A 23,875-nucleotide genomic window follows, 5' to 3' on the forward strand; every position below is an offset into this window, starting at 1 on the left:
CCTTGTTATCTCAGATTCTCCAGCATCTGCAGTTCCTACTAGCCCTGAGCTTCCAGTTGCCTGCCATTTTAACACAGCACCCTGTTCCTTGGCCAACATCTCTGTCTCAGGCTTGCTGCAGTGTTCCAGCGAAGCTCAGTGCAAGCTGGAAGAATACTACCTCATTTTCTGCTTGGGAACTCTACAGCCTCCTGGATTCAATATTGCGTGCAACAATTTTAGGGCTGAGGCACCTTCTCCCATGTCCTTACCCTAATCCCTTGTAATCACATAGTTTGCTATTACACACAACCCATTGTTAGCCACTAATTGTCCCATTCATTCTCCTAAACTGATCGTTATCCATTCCTTTGTCTGTCCAACTGTTCTTCTCTCTCTTGGGCTCTATCCTGACCTATCGTTTACTCCTTACACCTCCCACCCTATCTTCTGCATAAAAATATTCCTTTCCTAGCCACTACAGTGTGGAGCTGGATGAACACAGCAGGCCAGGCAGCATCAGAGGAGCAGGAAAGCAGACGTTTCGGTTTGGGACCCTTCTTCAGAAATGGACTTCTCTGTCTCCATCTCTGGTGACCACCTCAAAACTGATATCTATTTCAAGCCCACCGACTCCGACAGTTAGCCATTTCTGAAGAAGGGTCCCGACCTGAAACGTCAGCTTTCCTGCTCCTCTGATGCTGCCTGGCCTGCTGTGTTCATCCAGCCCCACACTGTGTTATCTCTGACTCCAGCATCGGCAGTTCTTACTATCCCTTTCCTACCTACCGCCAGTTCTGAGGAAGGGTCACTTGACACGAAACGCTAACTCTGATTTCTCTCCACTGATGCTGCCAGACCTGCTGAGCTTTTTCAGCAACTTCTGTTTTTGTTTCTGATTTCCAGTAACTGCAGTCCTTTTGGTTTTGTTTTAAACCTATGCCCCTCTGGTTCTTGTGTCCTTTATGAGTGGGAACAGTCTCCCCCTCTCTGTTCTATCCAGCCTGCTCATGATTCTGAAAACGTCTATCTATTTTCCTCTCGTCTTTCTTTCTGTTCAAACAGAACAGGCCCAAATTTTTCAATCTAACCCGATAACTGAAGTTAATGGACAATTTATGAATAGAGTATATTGTTGCAAATAAATAATATCAGCTCCCTCAACCCTATTGCTCCTCCCAGTAAGTGTCTGGATCTCTATCTCTGGCTTGGACATATGAGGATTGGTTAAGATTTCGGAACCCAGCAATTGACAAGGAACTCCAGACTCCAGCTGAAGGCAGTGTCAGGGGAAAGGGAAGGGTGTGATGCAGTACTCAAACCTCTCTTAGTTACTACACCACTTGGGTGCTAGGTTCTAGAATACCCATGTACATCCCTCTGTCTCTCTTTCTCGCCTGCCTCCCTTAAGATGCTCCAAAAAAAACCCACCTCTTTGACCTGGTTTTTGTTCACAGAATCAGAGAATCGTACCATACAGAACAGGCCCTTTGGCCCATCATGCCTATACTGCCCAACAATGTACTGTTACCTGCACTAGTCCCCATTTCCTGCACAAGGTCCACAGCGTTGACTGTTATGACACTTCAAGTGGGTGAGGCAATGGCCTGGTGGTATATTGTCGCTAGACTATTAACTCAGCTAATGTTCTGGGGACCTGCGTTCGATTCCCACCATGGTGGAATCTGAATTCAGTAAAGAATTTGGAATTAAGAGTCTCTAACACAACCATGAAGCCATTGTTGGGGTTTCAAGGGAAAACCTATTTGGTTTACCAATGACCTGTAGGGAAGGAAACTGCCATCCTTACCCGGCCTGGCCTACATGTGACTCCAGGCCCACAGCGATGTGGTTGATTTCTACCAGACCTCTAGGCGATTAGGGATTGGACAGTAAATGCTTGCTTGGCGGGCAGTACCCATATCCAGGAATATTTCTTTAAAAAGTGCTCATCTGAGTAGTATTTAAAGGTTGTGAGGTTTCCCTCGGTTACCATCCTAGGCAGTTCATTCCAGGGCCCAACTTCCTCTGGGTGAAAATGTCTTTCCTCAAATCCTCTCTAAACCTCCTGTCTTTTGCCTGATCTAGTAAATCCTTATGTGGTTCGGTGTCAGTCATATTTTTAAAAAATGTTCTCACGAGAGTATCCTTCGACGTCTGGTAGTGCTGTGATGTACAGAGGCTCGGGGATACACTGCTTTGTCAAAGGCTCTTCATAACTGCAATTTGCAGCCGTTGTTGTTGTCCGCAGGTTCAAGGGAGGAATAAATAGTTCAGACGCAGCGCTTGAGGGCCCCTTGTAACTGTAGCCCAGTGCAAACTGCCCTCTCAAGAAGAAAGGTGGGTGGGTGGGTGGGTGAGTGGGGGGGGGCTTTGATTTCACAAAGAGACTAACAAAGGATTTGAACTGAGCTGAGATCTGTACAGGTACGGAGCTGACGTTTAGAAGGGAGGCACTAGCTGAAGTGAAAAGTTTGGCTGTTTCTCATTGTCTGGAAGACAGGAAAACATCTCCCTTTATGTTCTTCTGACAGGCCATTCTTGTACAATGATCATACAAGAAAGAACTATCAGGCTTCACCTAACAACTGACCTTGTTTAACACCTTGCTGGGCCACTGTTGGTCAAATATATTGATGCTATGGTCAAGAAAGCACAACAACTTCCTCAGGAGGCTAAGAAAATTCAGCACAATAATAAAGACTCTTACCAAATTTTACAGTTGCACCATAGAAAGCATTCTATCCAGATGCATCACGGCTTGGTATGGCAACTGTTCTGCCCAGGACCGCAAAATCAAAAGTTATGCAACACCAGGTTATGGTCCTGGAGACGGTAAGGACTGCACATACCGGAAGCCAGAGTCTGTAGGTGTGAGTCTGGAAAAGCACAGCAGGTCAGACAGCATCAGAGGAGGGAATAAGCTCTTCTTGTACTGCGCACAAGACAAAACTTTTCACTGAAGGGTGCATGTGACAATAATAAATCAAATCAAAAATACAAGGAAGAACATCATTACAAAGGAAGTTGTGCTAATCAGTTATTAATGCCTGGTTGGGAATCTGCTGAAACAGTGCACGCAGTTTCAGCCAAGTTTATAAAGGATGCTACAGCTTTGGAGAGGGCAGGGAAAAGATTTTACCGGATGATACCAGGGATATGTACCTGAATGGTCACAGAGTGGCAATGGGTCATAAGACCATAAGACACAGGAGCAGAAATTAGGCCATTCGGCCCATCGAGTCTACTCCGTCATTCAATCATGGCTGAAAAGTTTCTCAAACCCATTCTCCCGCTTTCTCACATTTGATCCCGTTGACAATCAAGAACCTATCTAGGGTCAGTTAGCTCAGTTGGCTGGACGGCTGGTTTGCAATACAGAGTGACGGCAACAGTGTGCGTTCATTTACTGCAGTGGCCAAGGTTTCCAGAAACGTCTCACTTTCTCAATCCTATCCCTTGCCTGAGATATGGTGACAAGCGGGTTAAACTCACCACCATGTCTCTCCCTGTAACAGCAGAGCAGCTCCATGGTCCAGTAGGACTCTTCCTTTAATTCCATTATGGATGTGGATATTACAGTCATAGAGTCATAGAGATGTACAGCATGGAAACAGACCCTTAGTTCCAATTAGTCTATGCTGACCAGATATCCTAAATTTATCTAGTACCATTTGCCACCATTTGGCCCATATCCCTTCTTCACTGTCCACTACACAACCAAGTTTGGTGTCATCTGTAAACATACCTCCTTTGTTCACATCCAGATCATTTACATAAATGACGAAAAGCAGTGGACCCAGCACCAAACCTTGTGGCACACCGCTGGTCTCAGGCCTACAGTCTGAAAAGCAGCCCTCCACCACCACCCTCTGTCTCCTACCTTCAAGCCAGTTCTGTATCCAAATAGCTAGTTCTTCCCGTTTTCCATGTGATCTAACCTTGTTAATCAGTCCACCATGTGGAACCTTGTCAAATGCCCTGCTGGAGTCCATATAGATCATATCAACCACTCTGCCTTCCTCAATCCTCTTCATTACTTCTTCAAAAAACTCAATCAAGTTAGTGAGACATGATTTCCCACTTACAAAGCCCATTGCTAGCATTTATTGCCCCATCCCTAATTGCCCAGAGGGCAGTTAAGAGTCAACCACATTGCTGTGGGTCTGGGATCACATGTAGGTCAGACCAGGTAAGGATGGCAGATTTCCTTCTCTAAAGGCTATAAGTGAACCAGGAGGGCTTTTTAAATGACAATTGACAGTCATCACTACTATGGTCCCCGTCAGGGGTATCAGCTTGACATGATTCTCACCCCAGCTCTGGGTAAATGCCAGTGGCAGCAAGATGAGGCCCTCAAGTGGGAATTAATTGCCCACTGAAGGGTCTCAATTGATGGGATAATCATCCACAAGCCTATTCCTGTCCGCCCCCAACCCTCCCGCCCAGCTTCCCCACTTGCCACCCTCCCCCCGAAACCCCTAGCCACCAAACTGGCCATGAGGGAGGGTATTAAATTTCAGTCAATAAGCCTGTCAGTTGTATTCAGGAACAAAGTACATTATCATCACCATTTGTATTCATTCATGGGGATGCCCAACCAGAGTTCATTACCCATTCCAAGTGCCCCTTGAGAAGCTTGTATTGAGCCAACTTCCTGAATTGCATCTGTCCTTGTAAGGTCATTGAATCCCTACAGTGTGAGAGCAGGCCATTCAGCCTATACTGGGCTTCCCAAGAACATCCCACCCAGACCCACCCTCCTATCCTATCCCTGGGACCATGTATTTCCCATGGCTAATCCACCCTAAACCACAGTTACCTGGATATTATGGGCAATTTAGTACGGCTAATCCACCATAACCAGCACATCTTTGGACTGTGGAAGAAAACCAGAACACCTGGAGGGAACCCTTGCAGTCACGGGGAGAATATGCAAACTGCGCACAGTCGCCCGAGGCTTGGATTGAAACCAGGTCCCTAGTGCTGTGAGGTAGTAGTGCTAACCACTGAGCCACCATGCTACGAATAAATGGCAGTGGTTGGAAAACTCTGCCAAAGGGTCAGTACAGCCTCCAATGGGGTGAATGGCCCCCTTTTGTGTCAATGATAAAAGATCCACGAGGCACTATTCACAAAGAGCTGGCAGTTCTTATAGTGACCCACTGTATGTGCCAACATTCCAGACAATTTGCACACAGCAAGATCCCAAAAGCACCAATAAGAGAAATGGATCTACTTAGGGTTGGAGTTAGTCAAGGATGAAAATTCACCATGAGCAAAAATTTTTTGTGAGACATCCTGGCACTATATAAATGTAAGTTTGCTTCTTTACTTCCTTCCCAGTTGAACTCTGTTCAGATGCTTGGCCCGTACGTTGCAGGGTCTCTTCCTCAGCTCAGACAGGGAGGGCTCCCAACCTCTTAGATCTGTACCTTGAACATCGGGGTCATTTGGAAACAGTGATGCTTTGAAGCGTTATTTACTCGTCGGCTGGGTAATTTGCCCAGCAAATGTTCCTTAAACCTTTATCAGGTTACATCGGCTTAATGTAGTTGTCACCCTCTGAATGTCAGACTGATGTGAAACTGTTTTGATTGCATGAAGGAGAGGTGGCCAAACTTAACTTAAATACAGGTATCGAATCCTCTTCCCTGAGGCAGAGCAGATCCAGAGCCTGTCTCAACATCACACCTAGTCTCACGTAGACCTGGAAACAATCGTCTCATGTTAGCGCTTTATATTTAACTACTTCACATAGAGTCATAGACTTGTACAGCATGGAAACAGATCCTTCAGTCAATTCATCCATGCTGACCCAATATCCTAAATTAATCTAGTCCCACTTGCCAGCATTTGGCCCATAACCCTCTAAACCCTTCCTATTTATATACCCATCCAGATGCCTTTTAAATGCTTTAATTGTACCACCCTTAACCACTTCCTCTGGCAGCTCATTCCATACTCGCACCACCCTCTTTGTGAAAAGGTTGCCCCTTAGGTCCCTTTTAAATCTTTCCCCTCTCACCTTAAACCTGTGCCCTTTAGTTTTGGCCTTGACTATTCACCCTATCCATGCCCCTCATGATTTTCTAAATGTCAGCCGTCAACCACTGATGCTCCAGGGAAAATAGCCCCAACTTATTCAGCATCTCCCGATAGCTCAAACCCTCCAACCCTGGCAATATTCTTGTAAATCTTTTCTGAACCCTTTCAAGTCTCACAACATCCTTCCTATAGCACTGAGACCAGAATTGAATGCAGTTTTCCAAAAGTGGCCTAACCAGTGTCCTGTACAGCCGCAACATGACCTCTCAACTCCTACACTCAATGCACTGACCAACAAAGGTAAGTGTACCAAATGCCTTCTTCACTATCCTGCCTTGATGCAATGTTTGTGTGATTTTAAAAGGTTATTTTTGTCCTTTATTTGAAGAGAGGCTGCAAGGCAGAGGCACCGAACAGGCTACTAAGGACGACTTGAGTAAACAACTTGTGAGGCCTTGGGGTTTTTTTTAAACAGACTGAATGGGTGTGGCTAGCTCTCACAGATCTAGATTTCTGGGTTTTGGTTTCTCATTTGCATTAGAAGCCTTTGGGCTCTCAAAAGAGCTGGAAGCCTCAGTGAGTGACTCCTAGCTGCTACTCTCTCTCAATTCTCTCTTGATGTTTTTCCTCCTGGATTGGAGAACTGCTTGTGAGAATCTGTGTCTGAATTGTCTTTTTGCCAAGGGGGAGTGTTTATGAGCTGTTACTATATTGGTACAGTTAATTAGTAAGAGTTACTGCATCTGTTACTCAATTATGTTTTCCAATAGTTGAGTTATTTTAAATTCCCCATTCGTTTGTTTGCGTTTTAACTACAGCGTTTAGATAAATCGTGTTTTGTTTAATGTTGAGTAGTTTGACCAGTTGCTTTGTAACTGGAACATGACACTTCACATCTACCTTTAAAGTAAGAAAAAGTTAGTGTCTAGGCTACCTCCTCAAAATATTTTGAGGGCGTGCGGTCTGGGCCATAAGGTTTGTGATTGAAATAGTGGAGATCACGTTTTATATACGTTTGCTTCCTCTATAGGTAGAGCATGGTTTTCAACAGGGAAGCTGATTACCACAACCCCATCTATAAACAATGTTCTCCACAGGTCTCATTGATGATGCAATAATGTGAGACGCAACCAGGACATAAGGGATGATAAAACGGACATTTGAAATAAGGAGACAGACATAAATCAGAAACAACTTTAAAGTGAAAAAAAACAAACTTTAAACAAGGACTCCCCCTTGGAAGAATATGCTGATACGGTAAGGTGAAAAGAGGTGCAGCATGGACAATTGGGCTGTGTGGCCTGTTACAGCAAAATATATACAAGAAGGGTTTGAACACTGACGCGAGTAGAATCATACAGCATAGAAATAGATTCTTTGGTTCAATCCATCCATGCCGACCAGACATCCCAGTCTGACCTAGTCCCTTTTGCCAGGGAGGTGATGGCCTAGTGGTATTGTCACTGGACTGCTAATCCAGAGATCCAGATAACGTTCTGGGGACCTGGGTTCAAATCCCACCATGTCAGATGGTGGAATTTGAATTCAATAAAATATCTGGAATTAAGATTCTAAGGATGATCATGAATCCACTGATGATTGTTGGAAAACCCCATCTGGTTGACTAATGCCCTTTAGGGAAGGAAACTGCCATCCTTGCCTGGTCTGGCCTACATGTGACTCCAGACCCACAGCAATGTGGTTGACTCTTAAGTGTCCTCTGGGTCAATTAGGGATGGGGAATAAATGCTGCCTAGCCAGCGTTGCCCTCATCCTGTTAATGAATAAAGAGCATTTGGCCCATATCCCTCTAAACCCTTCCCATTCATGTAACCATCCAGATGCCTTTTAAATGCTGTAATTGTACCAGCCTCCACCACTTCCTCTGGCAGCTCATTCCATCCACACACCACCCCCTTGCAGAAGCCTTGAACATGCCTCTGGTCATGAGCAGGATGATAAACTCAGAGGGTGTGTGAGGGGGAGAACATATCTGTAGCAGATTTCCCGTGACCTGTAGCCAATATCATCTGCTTGTGAGGGACACGGTTCCTAGCTTTTTATGTTTATGGGTTTAGACATTTCATTGGACTCAACTGTTCACACGACTTCAGGTCCAGACCTTGCTTCACTATCTTTTAACACAACTCTACCTTCTGAATTGTTTTATTGTACATGTCTAAACATCTCGCTGTAACACTCTGACATACAGCATAAAGTAACACTCACAATAATCGCTCCACCCTTCGCAACAGTGTTATTAGATAATTTGAATCTTTTCTCCCTGATGTTCCTTCTCCCCTGACGGTGTAGACTTTGTGTAGTGGAGCTACCTGTCCTTGTTTTTCCAAGCACAAAGCAAGAGAGTGAGGGTTTGCAGGCTGTTTGAAAATGAGGAGACAACACTATCAAGTCCAATTGAGCTTGCTCAGTACATGCACAAACACACATGCACTGCTCTTTCAGGAATACCCTCTCCCTCCCAGACAGGGACCAACTAACTGAGTACATTGAGTCCTGCAACCTTTGTTGCTCATACACTGTATAGTAGTGCATCCACCCACTGATTCGTAGAGTCACAGACTCATAAAGTCATACAGCAAGGAAACAGACCTTTCGGTCCAACCAGTCCATGCCGGCCATAATCCCAAACTAAACTCGTCCCACCTGCCCGCTCCTGGCCCATATCCCTCCAAACATTTCTTATTCATGTACTTATCCAAATGTCTTTTAAGCGTTGTAATTGTGCTACATCTACCACTTCCTCTGGAGGTTCATCCCACACACGAGCCACCCTCTGTGGAAAAAATTTATTCCTCATGTCTTTTTTTTAGATCTGGCTCCTCTCACCTTAAAAATGTGCCCCCTTGTCTCAAAATCCTCATTCCTCGGGAAAAGACAACTACCATTACTATCTATACTATCTATACCTCTTTGCGTCCCACTTGATCAGGGTTAAAGGAAAAGAAACATGTTGCATCTATATAGTGCCTCTCACAATCTCATGGAGAGCCAAAGTGCCTTCCGACAAAATAAGGAGCCTTGAAGCTGTTGTCAGCGGTCCCTCGATTTGGAGATGACGTCCACTCAGAATCGGGAACTTCTACCATGGGTCTTCATGTGACTGAACAGGCTGGTTGTCCATCCTCATGTCTTCAAAGGATGACCCGTGAGGTAGGGGAATGCAGAGTGTGAAGGATCTGCTTCCTTTCTTCTCCTTCTCAGCTGTCTCTCACATTGGCATAAAGAGTTGCGCACCATTTTAAACGATGGGTAGCGAGCTCCTCTCTGTCATTGTCTTTACACTTCAAGGAAAGTTTCAGAGTGCCTTTATAGAGTTTTATTTGTCCTTCCCTGGAACACATAGAATCCTCAACAGCAGGCCATTTGGCCCATCAAGTCCACACTGACGCTATCATTTCTTTGCAAACAGTTCAGGGAAGATTCAACAGGATGAGATTGTCTTATGAGCAAAGATTAAACAGGTAGGGGCTCTACACACTGGAGTTTAGAAGAATCAATGATGATCTTGTTGAGACATATAGCATTCTTAAGGAACAAAAACAGAAGTTGCTGGAAAAGCTCAGCAGGTCTGAAAGCATCTGTGAAGAAAAATCAGAGTTTTGGGTCCATTGACTCCTGAAGGAGGATTCTGACCCGAAACACCAACTTTCCTGCTCTTCTGATGCTGCCTGGCCTGCTGTGTTCCTCCAGCTCCACGCTGTGTTAACTCTGACTCCAGCATCTGCAATTCTTACTTTCTCTGAGACTCTGAAACCTTGTATCTACAAATAACCCTGTTGGACTATAACCTGGTGTCATGTGATTTTTGATCTTGTCCACCCCCAATCCAACACCGGCACCACCACATCAATTGTAGGTTGAGGTGAGCAGGAATTTCTTCTCTCAGAGAGTTGTGAGTTTTTGGAATTCCTTACCCCAGAGAGCTGTGGGGGCAGAGTCCTTGTGTATATTTAAGGCAGAGATAGATAGATTCTTGATCAATTGGGGAATCAAGAGATACAGGGAAAGGGAAGGAATGTGGATATGAGAAATGTCAGATCAGCCATGATCCTACTGAATAATGGAGCAGGATTGAGGGGTTGAACTGTCTACTCCTGTTCCTATTTCTTATAGTTGCCCAGATGACAGCACCCCATCTAGAAGCAAATTGTCTGGTTCTTTTGCCACTCACTTTAAAGCATCAATTAATCCTTTTCAATATCATACCTACAATGTAATGGGCGTTCAATCTCATTAAATGGCAATGTCCCTTTAAAAACACCTGGCTGTTTGAAGCTGTCATGCGCTGCTGGGGGTTGTAGTCCATGTGCTCGCCTCCGCTCTGTTAAAAGCGCACTGACGAACTACAACACCCAGAATGCCCCCGATTGTAGTCCCGAACGCCGCCATTAGGACGGGATGAATGCGACGCGGAAACTACATCTCCCGGCGATCATTGCGCCAGCAGGAAGTTGGTCATCTCCTCTTCTGGCGTGAGGCGAAGCGCGGTCGGTTGCGGTTGAAGGAGCGAAGAAGAGACGAGTGGGGGATACCGAGCACCATGTGAGTGAGAGATGGAGGGTGATTGAGAGGGGAAGAGAGAGACGGGTAAAAGAGCTGCCTCCTCTCTCATCACCCGCTCCGTATTCCTGCTCTTCTGCCGGTAATCCGGGCCCTTTCTCCGGCGTTGCTAAGGCCTGAGGCCTAGTCCGCGCGGGCCCGAAGCCTTTCCCCACCGAGATGATGGTGATGGTGGGAACAGAGATTCTCGGCTCCTACCCCTCCCTCCCATCGCTCAGGGCGGGAGGGGAAGGAGAGGGAGCAATAGTTCCCCGATTCGCATTCCTTTTCCGCATCCATTACCCCATTTTACTGATTCTTCAGGTACCGGTTCTCACCCGCCGCCTCCCCCTTCCCTGTCCCTCTCGACTCTGACAAATCTGTTTAGAATTCTTTGAGAAGGTAACGGAGCAAGTTAGACGAAGGAGAACCAGTCGATGTGATCTATTTGGATTTCCAGAAAGCCTATGACGAAGTGCTGCACAAGAGGCTGCTAAATGAGAGCTCATGGTGTTAGGGGCAAGGTACTGGCATGAATAGAGGATTGGCTGACTGGCAGAAGGCAGAGAATAGGGATAAAAGGAGCAAATTACTGCAGATGCTGGAATCTGTACTGAAAATGACAAATGCTAGAGATCACAGTGATCAGACAGCATCCATGGAGAGAAAGCAAGCTAATGTTTTGCGCTTGCTCTCTCTCTCTCTCTCCACAGATGCTTTCTGATCCACCGTGATCCTCTGCATTTGTTGTTTTCAGTAGGGATAAGGGAACTTTTTCAGGATGGCAGCCAGTGACTAGTGGTTTCTGCAGGAGTTGGTGTTAGGACCATAACTGTTCACGTTATACATTAACAATCTGGACATAGGAACTGTTGCTGAACATGCAAATGACACAAAGTTAGGTGGAGGGGCACATTGTGTTGAGGAAGCAGGGAGATTGCAGAAGAGCTTGGCAACGCTAGGAGAGCGGGCAAAGTGGCAGATGGAATACAATGTGGGAAAATATGAAGTTATGCACTTTGGTAGGAAGAATAGTGGCATAGGCTATTTTCTAAACGGGGATAGGATTCAGAAATCTGAAGCAGAAAGGCATTTGGGCACAAAGAACAATACAGCACAGGAACAGGCCCTTTGGCCCTCCAAGCTTGGGCTGACACATTGTGTCCTTCCATACTAAAGCTGCCTTCACTTACAGGATCTGTATCCCTCTATTCCCTTCCTATTCATGTATTCGTCCAGGTGCTCTTGGAAAGCTGCTTTTGTGTCTGCTTCCACCACCACCTCTGGCAGTGCATTCCAGGCACTCACCACCCTTTGTGTGAAAAACTTGCCTGGCACATCTCTTTTAAACATCCACGCGCACACAGATATGCACCTTGAATCTGTGTCCCCTAGTAAATGACCCCTCCATCGTGGAAAAAAGTCCTCATACTTTCCACTTTATCCATGCCATTCACAATCTTATAAACTTCTGTTATGTCGCCCCCCTCAATATCCTGTGTTCCAGTGAAAACAAACCCAGTCTTTCCAACCTTTCTTCATAGCTAAAATCTCCCGTACCAGGCAACCTGGTAAACCTTTTCTGTACCCTCTCCAAAGCATCTACATCCTTCTGGCAGTGTGGTGACCAGAACTGTGTGCAATATTCCAAGTGTGGCCTAACTAAATTTCTATAAAGTGCAGCATAACGTATTTAACCTTATACTTAATGCCCCTTCCAAGGAAGGCAAGCATGCCATAGGCCTTTTTTTAAAGACTACCTTCTTTACCTGTGCTGCCACCTTCAGTGACCTATGGACCTGCACACCTCGATCCCTCTGCATAGCCATACCCTCCGAAGGGTTCTGCCATTCACTGTATAATTTCCACCTGTACTTGGCCTTGCAAAATGCATCACCTCACATTTTTCTGGACTGAACTCCATCTGCCATTTTTCTGCCCATGACTCCAACTGACTTATATCCTGCTGTATCCTCTGACAATCCTCTTCGCTATCTACAACTCCACTAATCTTTGTATCATCCACAAACTTAGTAATTAGACCAAGCACGTTTTCCTCTAAATCATTTATGTCGACCATGAACAGCAGAGGTCCCAGTCGTTCTTTTAAGGCTAACATGCAGGTTCATTTGGCAGTTAGGAAGGCACATGCACTGTTAGCATTCATTTCAAGAGGGCTAGAATGGAAAAGCAGAGCTGTATTGCTAAAGCTTCATCAGGCTCTGATCAACTGCATCTGGAATATTGTGAACAGTTTTTGGCCTGTATCTAAAGAAGGAGCTCTAAGCTGGCCTTGAGCAGGTCCACAGAATGATCCCAGGGATGAAGGTATTGTTATACGAGGAATGGTTGATGACTCTGGATTTGTATTTGACCGAGTTTAGAAGGATGAGGGGGGAATTTGATTGAAACTTACAGAATGCTGAGAGGCCTGGATGAAGTGGATGTGGAGAAGATATTTCCTCTAGTAGCAGAGACTAGGATACAAGGGCACAGTGTCCGAGTGAACAGACGACCCTTAGAACTGAGATGAGGAGGAACTTCTTCCACCAGAGGATAGTGAATCTGTGGAACTCATTGCCGCAGAGGGCTGTGGAGGCCAAGTCATTGAGTGTATTTAAGACCGAGAAAGATGGGTTGTTGATTGATAGGGAGATCAAAGGTAATGGGCAGAAGGCAGGAAAATAACGTTTAGGAACGTAAAGGCCATGATTGAATGGCGGAGCATACACGATAGGCCGAATGTCCTAATTCTGCTCCTATATCATATGGCCTTATGGCTCTCACTGCCACTGCCCCATCCCCATCCATCTTGCCTCACTGCTTCCTCCTAAATTTTTGCTTTCATCACCTGGTTCAAATTACTCAATTTAACTTGCCTTTTCCATATCATTTTCTATACTGCTGTTAAGGTAAGGTATTTACATGGTTTCTTTACTGCAGTTGTTGGAACTGGATGTCTGACCAGAGTCTGGTCCACTGGGTGTTATGTGGTCTGGCCTGTACATTGGCCTTTTCTAATTGGGAACGTGATCAACTCATTTTCTTGAAGGCACACAGAGTCTAGCCCGTTCCCCTGATCTGCTAACATGTTCTTTGACAGCAAAATTTACATTTATATAGTGCCTTAATGTCGTAAGTGACGTACAGAATCTCTCAAGCTACCTCTCACAAGCATTATAAAACATTGTGACAGTTGTTCAGTCAAATGACCAAACATTTGGTCAAAGCTTTAAGGGGCATCTAAAAGGGGGATAGAAAGCCCAAGAGGCAGACAGCTTTGGGGAGTGAATTCCAGATCCTGGGGACCAACCAGCCGAAGGTGTGGCTGCCAGTGCTGGACTACTTACATTGGAGAAACTCAGGGCTGGAATTGAATGAGGGCGGGTTGTTGGGCTAGAGGAGATTACAGGATAAGGAGGGGTGATGCTATGGGAGGATCTGAAATCAAGGACGAGAATCGTGAAGTCGATGTGGATTGATGCCAATATAGATCAACAAGCATTAGGGTGATGGGAGAAGCTGAACTTGGTGTGTTGGGGTTCAGTGACATTTCAGTTGAGGCAGGTACAATGTCTGGTGATGTTACAGATTAGTGACGGCATTAATGTGTGGTTGGACACTTGTCTCGGGGCTGAACGTCACCGAGTTGAACAAGTTGGTTTAATTTTGGACTTTTGCCAGGAGATGGCTGAGTGGGTATTGGCAAGAGAGAAAAGTTTGGAGTGAAACTGAATGCATTGGCTTCAAGCATCTTAATGTTTAACTGGAAGAAATTCTGCTTATCCTATACTGGATGTCAAGTACACAGTCGGTCACTATAACAATAGTGGAGCAGTGAGAGAGATGGCAGTAAGATTCAGCTGAGTATCATCAGCATACATGTGAAAAATGCCAGTGTGCATGACGTAGTCAAAAGGGAGGGGTCGGATGGGAAGTGCATACATGGGAGATAGGAGGCCAGGGACCTGTATCTTTGAGGATTGGTGAGGGGGTTATAATTATGATCTGCTGTTCTATATGGAAAGGCCCATCTAACATCCTTTAGATATGTGACCTCTGGTCTTTTTGAACTTTTGTTTACTTGTATGAAAACATCCCAAAGTCTGCATCCTTTTAAAAACAATAAACCTAATCTCTAAAGGTCTGTAAATAATGAGCTTTTTTAAAGAGTGAGCGAGTGAGTGTTTATGTTTCGGGGGTGTTAGTTGAGTTGGTTGGAACTTTCTAAAACAAACACTGTGGAGCATTCCAACATACAAGCTGTTTAATCCCTTTCACTCAAATAGTTGCCTTGCAGGCTTCACTATGCCTGTGTAGATTCTGTCTTTGCCATTCTAATAACTAGACTTTTGCTGCAGTGATGGACTTAATATCTTTACTGAGTTTTGTCCGAGCAAAATTTGTGGTATCAACGTGACCCAGTTTATCATAAACCTGTTCTGGCTGTAGATTCAAGCTCCTAATTGATTTTTAAGGAGGCTAGATCAACTTTCACACGGTGATATCTTGAGTGGGATACCTTTCATAGAGCCATACAGCCTGGAAACAGACCCTACAGTCCCAGTTGTCCATACTGACCAGGTTCTATTTGCCTGTGAGGAAGGTCATTTCTGAAGAAGGGTCTAGGTCCGAAACGTCAGCCATTTCTGAAGAAGGGTCTAGGCCCGAAACGTCAGCCATTTCTGAAGAAGGGTCTAGGCCCGAAACGTTCTGATGCTGCTTGGCCTGCTGTGTTCATCCAGCTCTACACCTTGCTATCTCTATTTGCCTGTGTTTGGCCCCGATCCCTCTAAACCTTCACTATTTATATACATGTACAAATGTCTTTTAAAAGTTGTAGTGGTACCTATGTCCAATGCTTCCTCTGACAGCTCATTCTATGCGCACACCACCCTCTGTGTGAAAATGTTGCCCTCAGGTTGCTTTTCAGATTTTCCCCTCTCACTTTAAACTTATGCCATTTAGTTTTCGACACACTTAACCTTGGAAAAACACCTTAGCTATTCACCTTATTTATGCCTGTCATGATTTTATAAACCTCTCTAAGGTCATCCCTCAGCCTTGGCTCCAGGGGAGAAAAGTTTCAGCCTCACCTTATAACTCAAGCCTCCGGCAACATCCTTGTAAATTTTTTTCTGAAACCTTTCTAGTTTCACAACATCTTTCCTGTAGGAGGGCAACCAGAATTGTAAGCAGTATTCTAAAAGTGGCCTCACCGTTGTCTTGTACAGCTGCAACATGACATTCCAGCTCCTATACTCAACAGTCTGACTAATGAAGGCAAGTGTGCTGAATGCTGTCTTTACCATCCTGTCTACATGCGAAGCCACTTTCAAGAAACTATGAACCTGCACCCCTCGGTCCCTCTGTTCAACAACATTCCCCGTAGCCCTACCATGCGCTGTCTAAGTCCTGCCCTGGTTTGCCTTACCAAAATGCACACTACGCATTTATCTAAATTAAACTCCATTTGTGACTTCTTGGCCAATTGGTCCATCTGATCAGGATCTCGTACTCTTAGATAACCTTTTTCAGTGTCTGTTATACCACCAGTTTTGTGTCATTCGCAAACTTACTAACCACAACTCCTATATTCTCATCCAAATCGTTACTATAAATGACAGACAACAGTGGGCCCAGAGCCGATCCTTGTGGCACACTGCTTGTCACAGGCCTCCAGTCCGAATAACAACCCTGTAGCACCACCCCCTGTCTTCTGCCATCAAGCCAATTTTATATCCAATTGGCTAGCTCTCCCTGGATGCCATGTGACCTAACTTTACGAACCAGTCTACCATGCGGGACCTTGTTGAAGTCCGTGAGTATGTGTCAAACTTTCCGTGGCCTTGTTCAAAGTAGAGCAGGCTGTTCACACTATGTCACGACTGAACACTTAAGAACACAAAAAAACAGAGCAAGTGTAGTCCATTTGGCCTGTTCTGTCATTCAATCCAAACATGGCAGACCTTTGGCTTCAAATCTAACCTCTCACCCATTGCCCATTATCCACGATTCTGTGTGAGACCAAAACATTGTCTGTCCCAGCCTTCCATATTTTCAACAATGAACGTTCACAACCTTATGAGAGTGTTCCAAAGATTCGCAATCCTTTGGGTGAAGTAATATGTCTTCCCCTCAATCCTAAATGTGTAGTCCTTAACCTGAGACTGCACCATGCTTGAGATTCTCCAGCTTAAGTGGGAATCTCTGTTCCTGTCCTGCCAATCCCCTTTAGAGTCTTTTAACGTTTCAGTGAAATTGCTTCTTGTCCACGAATGAATGAGTTTTGCAGTTTGTCTGTGAGACGTGGTTTTTGTGGAGCCTTACTGATGTGGTGTTTGATATGCCAAAATGATTATCATGATGTCCTGAATTAACCGGCTAATTAGGATTCAGCTACCATAATCTTCCAAACGAGGGACAGCAAAGACTGACATACTGCAGGAGTACAGGACTTTACTGGGACTTTCCAAAGGGAGTTTCTTTTTTTTGATTAATTCATGGGATGTGGGCATCACTGGTTAGGCCAGCATTAATTGCCCATTCTGCAGGCACATGTAGGCCAAATTGGATAAGGAAGGCAGTTTCCTCCCTTAAAAGGCATTAGTGAGTGAGATGGGTTTTTCTGACAATCAATGTCATTAGACTCCTTTATTGAATTTTTATTGAATTCAAATTCCACCATTTGCCCTGGCAGAATTCAAACTCGGGATGTTACCTGGTACTCGGGATTAATCGTCTAGCGATAATGCAACTTGATCATTGCCTCCTTTGTGATACATCAGGCTGACAACTTTGGAATGGGCCAAACAGTTTATTTTTCTAAAATCCACAGAATATAGACCCACTTTATTCAGCCTTTTAGCATAGGTCTACCCTTTTCATTTTGGTGACCAGTTTAATTTTTGCTCTTTTGACTCCAGAGGAAGGTTATCCATTTGTAAATACAGAGACCAAACTTAACATAGCAGTTACCAGGAGCATAGTATCTTGCCATCCAGTTGCCATTTCTACAGTTTTGCTGCACTGTTGTCTATGTAACAGCAGTAGTTACTTCAAAAAAGTCTTGAGTCGATTGTTCAGAACATTCTGAAACTGTCCTGAGTTTGAAGGTCCTTTAGTCATTAGGCCCTCTATGGTAGATCACTCTGCCTTATTATTGTGTATGACTCTCCGCTATTGGATACTTAATGGTAAATCTCTGAAATAACTCTTCTTAATCCTTCTAGGAGTCTGCTAAACAAGCCGAAGAGTGAGATGACTCCCGAGGAGCTTCAGAAGAGAGAGGAGGAAGAGTTTAACACAGGGCCACTCTCTGTTCTGACGCAGTCTGTCAAAAACAACACACAAGTCCTTATCAACTGTCGCAACAACAAGAAGCTGCTTGGTAGAGTCAAGGCCTTTGATCGGTAGGCTCCTTGTGATCACTGCTTCCCTGTCTACTCTTGCTTTCCCATTATTTTGGCATCTCTAACCAAAAATGCATGTTATGGGAGGACTGTTCACCGGTAGGTTTTAACACGCGAGATCTATAAAATTTTTGTCATGACCAAAACCCGGCAGAGCGGCAAGTAAGTTGACATTATTTTATAAATCCCTGCAGGTATTGATGGGTATGGAGAAAAAGTGGGAGTGTGGTGTTGAAAATGAGGATCACTTATGATCATATTGAATGGTCAAGCAGGCTTGATGGGCTGATTGGCCTACTTGTGCGCTTATTTTCTATGTACCTTTAGCACTAATCAAATTGCTGCTATCGTTGGAGCATTACTGCGACAGATTACATTTAAGTCTTTCACCCTCACCCAGTAGTGAGCTTTACAACTGTCCCTAGTTTGCAGGTGTACTGAAATGAGAAAAACACTGTCAAATTCTGGTCTGTTGACATTTCTTTTTTAAAAAATGAACATGGAACAAATCAGGACTTTAATCTGTAATTGTCATCCTTTCCTGGAATAGTCTTAACTTTGTGGTCTGTCTGCTGTCATGAGTCACAATGGGCTTCACCTGGGAACTAGTGGAGTCTGGTATGCAGAGCATCTGGTGCTGGAAGTTTGCCCTGTGGGGAAGGTCTAGTCCCTGGGTTTAATATGGAGACAACCTTGAGATATCTTTGTTTGCTGCTTTCTACCTGTACATTAAAACACTGCATTTTGTTTTTCAACTCCAGTGCATTGCAAGTGAAAAACCTTGTTGCTTTATGACAAGACAAAGATGGCTTGCCTTGTTTGTCAAAATAGACTAGTTTTGGTTCTATCACTCATACAGTCATAGAGATGTAGAGCACGGAAACAAACCCTTCAGCCCAACTCGTCCATGCTGACCAGATAGACTACATTAATTTAGTTCCGTTTGCCAGCATTTCACCCCTATCACTCTAAACCCTATTCATGTACCTATTCAGATACCTGTTAAATGTTGTAATTGTACCAACCTCCATTCTATTCACTCATTCCACCAAACATTGTCAGTGTTCTGTTTGTCAATGCAGATCCCACCATTCTGAGTCCCCTGATCCTAGAAAACCACTCATATATGGCAAATGTTGTTAATTGTTTACTATCACCAAAGGTGTTATTTACAAAAAAGCTGCTGAATGTGATTTATTTTGAACAGTTTAGACAGCTGTCTGCACTGCGTTTTCTACTGAAGCTTGACACAGATGGCGTGACAGCACCATCTTTCCTGCATAGGCACTTTATGAACTTCAGAACTCGATACTGTATTTCACAACTTCATAGCAAGTTGTGCCATGCTGGCTATTCACCTCCCTCTCAATAGTTTTTTTTTCTTGTTACACCCCAGTGTGCAAACAGACATAAACAATGTCACTTCTTTTACACTCTCATCAGCATTCTGTTGTGTTTTGCTGCAGGCATCTTCACCGTCTGTTCACTCACACCTCCTGCCCCTCTGACGACAATGTCATAATCACTATTTTTCAGTCCCTTTCAGTTCTGAAGAAGTCATGTTGGATTCAAAACGTTAACTCTGTTTATCTCTCCAGAGATGCTGCCACCCCCACGAAGTCTCTCCAGTGCTTTGTTTTTATTTTGATTGCTAGTGTCAGCAGTATTTTGCTTTTATGCACCTCCTTGCGGTCTGATTACTTGCCTTTCAGTGGTAACCTTTGTGGTCTGTCGAATGGCTGCCAGCTCCTAATGGCTTGGATGTATTCTGGCTCCGCCTTAAACCATTGGAAAGAAGCAACATGGACCAACTTCCCCCCACCCCTATGGGGAAGTGATTCAGTTAATGTTAGATCCAACCCAAAAAAATAGCAGGTATTGAAGTGTCCCAGTTCCAGGTTAAGATGATAGGGTACTCACTTGGCTTGTTTGCTCACACTCCTGCAGGCTTCTGACAGCAAAGTTGATGAGATCGTCAGTGGAGATTTCTGAATCACCCTCTCTACGTGAAGAACAGAATAAACTGACTTAATTTGTATCTCTACTACTTTATGTCATTGATCTTTGTAACACTGCCCACCAATGAGGGCTATATTATAAAAATTTGATAAACATTTGGCTAGCACAACACCACTGGAACCTGGACAAAAGTACAGCCCTGACAGGTAGGGATGTGATTTTCACCCCATTTGGTGATAGTGAACTCTATCTCAGGCAGTTACAATAGATTGGCAAATCAGTATCCAAAAATACATTGAATTGATGTGACTGTCAACAGCTCCAGAAGTGGCTTGAAGGCAAATCTTTATGCAGGGAAAGTTAAGGATTTGAAGTTTGCTACCTGATAGCGTTTCAATAAAGAATTGGATGAGTGCTTGAAGACAAAAAAAATTTGCCAAGATGCAGAGGAGAGCTGGGGAACAAAGGTTACTGTTTGAAGCAGCTGGGTTAGGCTGGCTGCGATGAATATCTGCCTCTTCTACACTGGTGACCCCGTCATTAATGTGTGTTGGCGCCCTTGCATAAAATTGCCTGTGGTTGGTGCTAAATTGTTAAAACTCACTGACAAGGTGTCAGGTAGATGGTTGGTAGAGGAAACTGAAATGACACTGGTGTGGACGGGGGTTCACTTCAGCTTAATGTGATGAACTTTTGAAGATGAAAGAAGTCGTAACCAGTATGGAGGCCTTTTAACTTCCTGGTGCTACTACTCCTCACCTCAAGGAAGTATGGCAAAATATGTATTCTCATTGCTCTTGCTTCAAAATCATGTGGTTAAGATGGTGTCATATTTGGCAGGGCAATTTCTGACTTGTGTACAGTGGGTTTTTTATTCATTCGTGGGATGACAGTGTCGCTGGCTAGGCATCAATTATTGCCCATCCCTAATTGCCCAGAGGGCACTTAAGAGTCTGTGGGGCAGTCACACATAGGCCAGACCAGGTAAGGGTGGTACTTTTATTCCCTGAAGGACATTAGTGAACCAGATGGGTTTTTCCCGACAATCGACGGACAATCATCATTAGATTCTTAATTCCAGATATTTATTGAATTCCAATTCCGCTATCTGTTGTGGCGGGATTCGAACCCAGGTCTCCAGAACACGTGTCTCTCCTATTTATTATCAGTTACAATCTTGTCACTGAGGTAATCAAATTTCGACAGTTCATTGTGCCTATTTAGGTCGAGCTGTGTCTTTTGCCTTACTTCATCGTTCCTTCTCCAAAGCCCTACATTTTTCATTCCCAATTCCTTTTCCAAATTTACTGCTAAATCTGCAAGTAGCATTTTTGTAATTGATATAGAACTGTGATAAGAAACACTGACACTGTAGTTTGTGTGGACTGCATCTCTACTTCTGTCTGTAACTGCAGCAGTTTGCCTTTCTTATGATTCCAACTTTGGCACAATGTACCTGTAGCTATGGATAATGCAATTTCTGCACAGGCTGCCTGGTTTGCCTTTGGATGCATGACATGTTTTGGGACAAAGGGCATGTGGAGGAAGAGAAGCACTTGCAAAAAATCTCCACTTTATGCACGGAGAGAGATTATGATCTGCAGTACTGTTTGATTCCTGAATTTTGTTGCATTGACGAATTGCAGAAAGTGTGTTGTTGGAAAGCATTTCTGTTCTGAAGAGTTTTCAAAAATTCTCACCCATTTCTTGTTCCAGACATTGCAACATGGTGCTAGAAAACGTTAAAGAGATGTGGACTGAGGTGCCCAAGAGTGGGAAAGGCAAGAAGAAGTCAAAACCAGTTAACAAGGACCGATACATCTCCAAAATGTTCCTCCGAGGGGACTCTGTGATTGTTGTTCTTAGAAACCCATTGATTACTGGCAAATGAAATGGCTGCTTTTGTGAAAATTGTAACTTATGACATTGAGCAGGAAACCTGGAACTAACAATACACTTAGTTCTTTTTTTTTTTGTTTCTTAAGTTGGGTCCTTACAACACATTTTTGCTGTGTGGAATTTAGTTTGTAATAAAATTCATTTTGGCATACATACTTTTTCTTTAGCTTAAGTTGAACTTACAGTTGTCAGATATTGACGTGGTCTTTTTGAAACTCGCTCCTTCAAGTCTTGGTGGGTGGCTGATGCGGTCTGGTCACAGTGCACCAGGACCAGCCTGGCACTGTGTGTCTGCGCCCTTCTTTAAAGATATTTCACCCAGTGGTTAGTGGTGAATAAGCACATCCAGGCATCAATGCCTGTATTGAACTACTTCCTGTTCCCCATGTTTGGAATCCCAGCACCCTGCTCTGGGACCAGTTGGCACACCTCTCGCACATAGGGACCTGGATCGTGCCATTCTAAACATAAGTTTGTTACCGTCTATGCAGTCGGGAAAGTGCCAGTAAAATGGTGATGATTAATTATCCAGTGCATGAGTGCTGAGTACACATGACAGAACTGATCTTGCATCCTGCTGATGGATGCTTCCTGAAGGCTGAGTAGGAATGCAGTTACAAATATGCAGACCACAGTACCCATCTCAACTGGACTGCCAATGCAGTTTGTACTTCTAACCAGTGCAACCTAACTTTGGTTCAGTGCACTGAATTATATGTTGAATTGTGCTCACCATCACCTGGCTTTGCTGGGGCTTTGTTCCTTGTTCATTGTCTACTGACTAACTACATCTTCCTTCAGAGAAACTGCTTATGTTAGTTACCACTTTATGCTCTATGATCAGGGTGGTTTCAAATGGCGTGCCAGGGAACAGCAGTTCATGACATGACCAAGCCTCACTAACTACTGAACAGGTAGGTCTGCAACCAATCTGTCTTGCCGGCTTCACAACTGGTATTTGAAGTGACTGTCTTGTCAATCTGGAGAAAGGTTCTTTCCATGTTGGTGCACGTTGGCCTGTCAGGATAGCAGCTAGAATGTTTCTGGCTCGTTTGTCAACTTGTAGCTTGGTGACCAGTAACCTTGTTCATGAGTGACAATGTTGTGGGTTCAAGTCCCACTCCATGAGACTCGAGTACTACAATAAGACACTGATAATTGCAAGTTATTGCAAATGTTTAAACTATCTGCACTATTTAGGTGACCCTGAGTTCCCCTTAATTTGATTTTTATTTAGTGTAATTTGTCTTATTGCTGTAAGAGATTGTAGAATTTTTCATTCAGTACTCCAAGATTCCCTGTTCTTTAGTGAACTAGAAGCAGGTCTAGTGCTTACCAGCTAATGACGCACAACTGAAATATGATGCCTACTTGTGGTATTTTTCTAATTATATTATTTTAAAGTTTAGTCTGCCAATGATAATTATACACAGTTAGTGAATAGTTCTGTTCTTGCCATTTTCAGTCATTTAAAAACTACTTCACACTGTGGATTGACATTGATTGAAAATGTTTTTTATCCCTGTGATAAAGTCACTCTCCGATTTAATTATAGTTTATTAAGTCAGCTTGAATATTTTTGAAAGTATCATCTTGTTATAAAACAAATTTGTCACAGTCGATGAGTTGAGTGTGCATCAACTGAAAAATGCAGAGATCAGTGTGTACCAGGTTTCTGTTTTTAGCCCCTTCCTTTACACCAATGAGCAATTGTCAACTTAATACAAGTCCAGAAAAGTAGCTGAATGACTTCCACCTCCTCTGTCCCAAATATTGGGTATCTCCTGGCAACACAGAGCATGGAAGCAAACCAATGTGTAGGGATCCCAGTGTATTTGATGTTTTGAATCAGTGATAACTCTGTTGTCTGGGACATATGAGCCAAATGGGTTGCCACACTCCTGAAAACATGCCCTGTGACCAATAGGGTGCCCGCATCTGTGATACATGGATTACTGCAAGCCAGACGTCCAGTGGACCAGGATTGGATTGAATGCATGGTAAGACTGCAGAAA

The 23,875-nt window shown here is 44.0% G+C and overlaps 1 protein-coding gene across 1 annotated transcript; it reads left to right on the forward strand.

The window, feature by feature from the left end:
- The first annotated feature begins 10,461 nt into the window (after positions 1-10,461).
- Positions 10,462-22,011, forward strand: snrpd2 (small nuclear ribonucleoprotein D2 polypeptide). Its single transcript, XM_020522945.2, has 3 exons — positions 10,462-10,593; positions 17,823-18,002; positions 21,678-22,011. Coding segments are annotated over exons 1-3 (357 nt in total). The 5' UTR covers positions 10,462-10,591; the 3' UTR covers positions 21,853-22,011.
- Positions 22,012-23,875: the final 1,864 nt, after the last annotated feature.

This window comes from Rhincodon typus, chromosome 39, assembly GCF_021869965.1.
Source record: "Rhincodon typus isolate 14 chromosome 39, sRhiTyp1.1, whole genome shotgun sequence".
In the NCBI taxonomy this organism is placed as follows: domain Eukaryota; kingdom Metazoa; phylum Chordata; class Chondrichthyes; order Orectolobiformes; family Rhincodontidae; genus Rhincodon; species Rhincodon typus.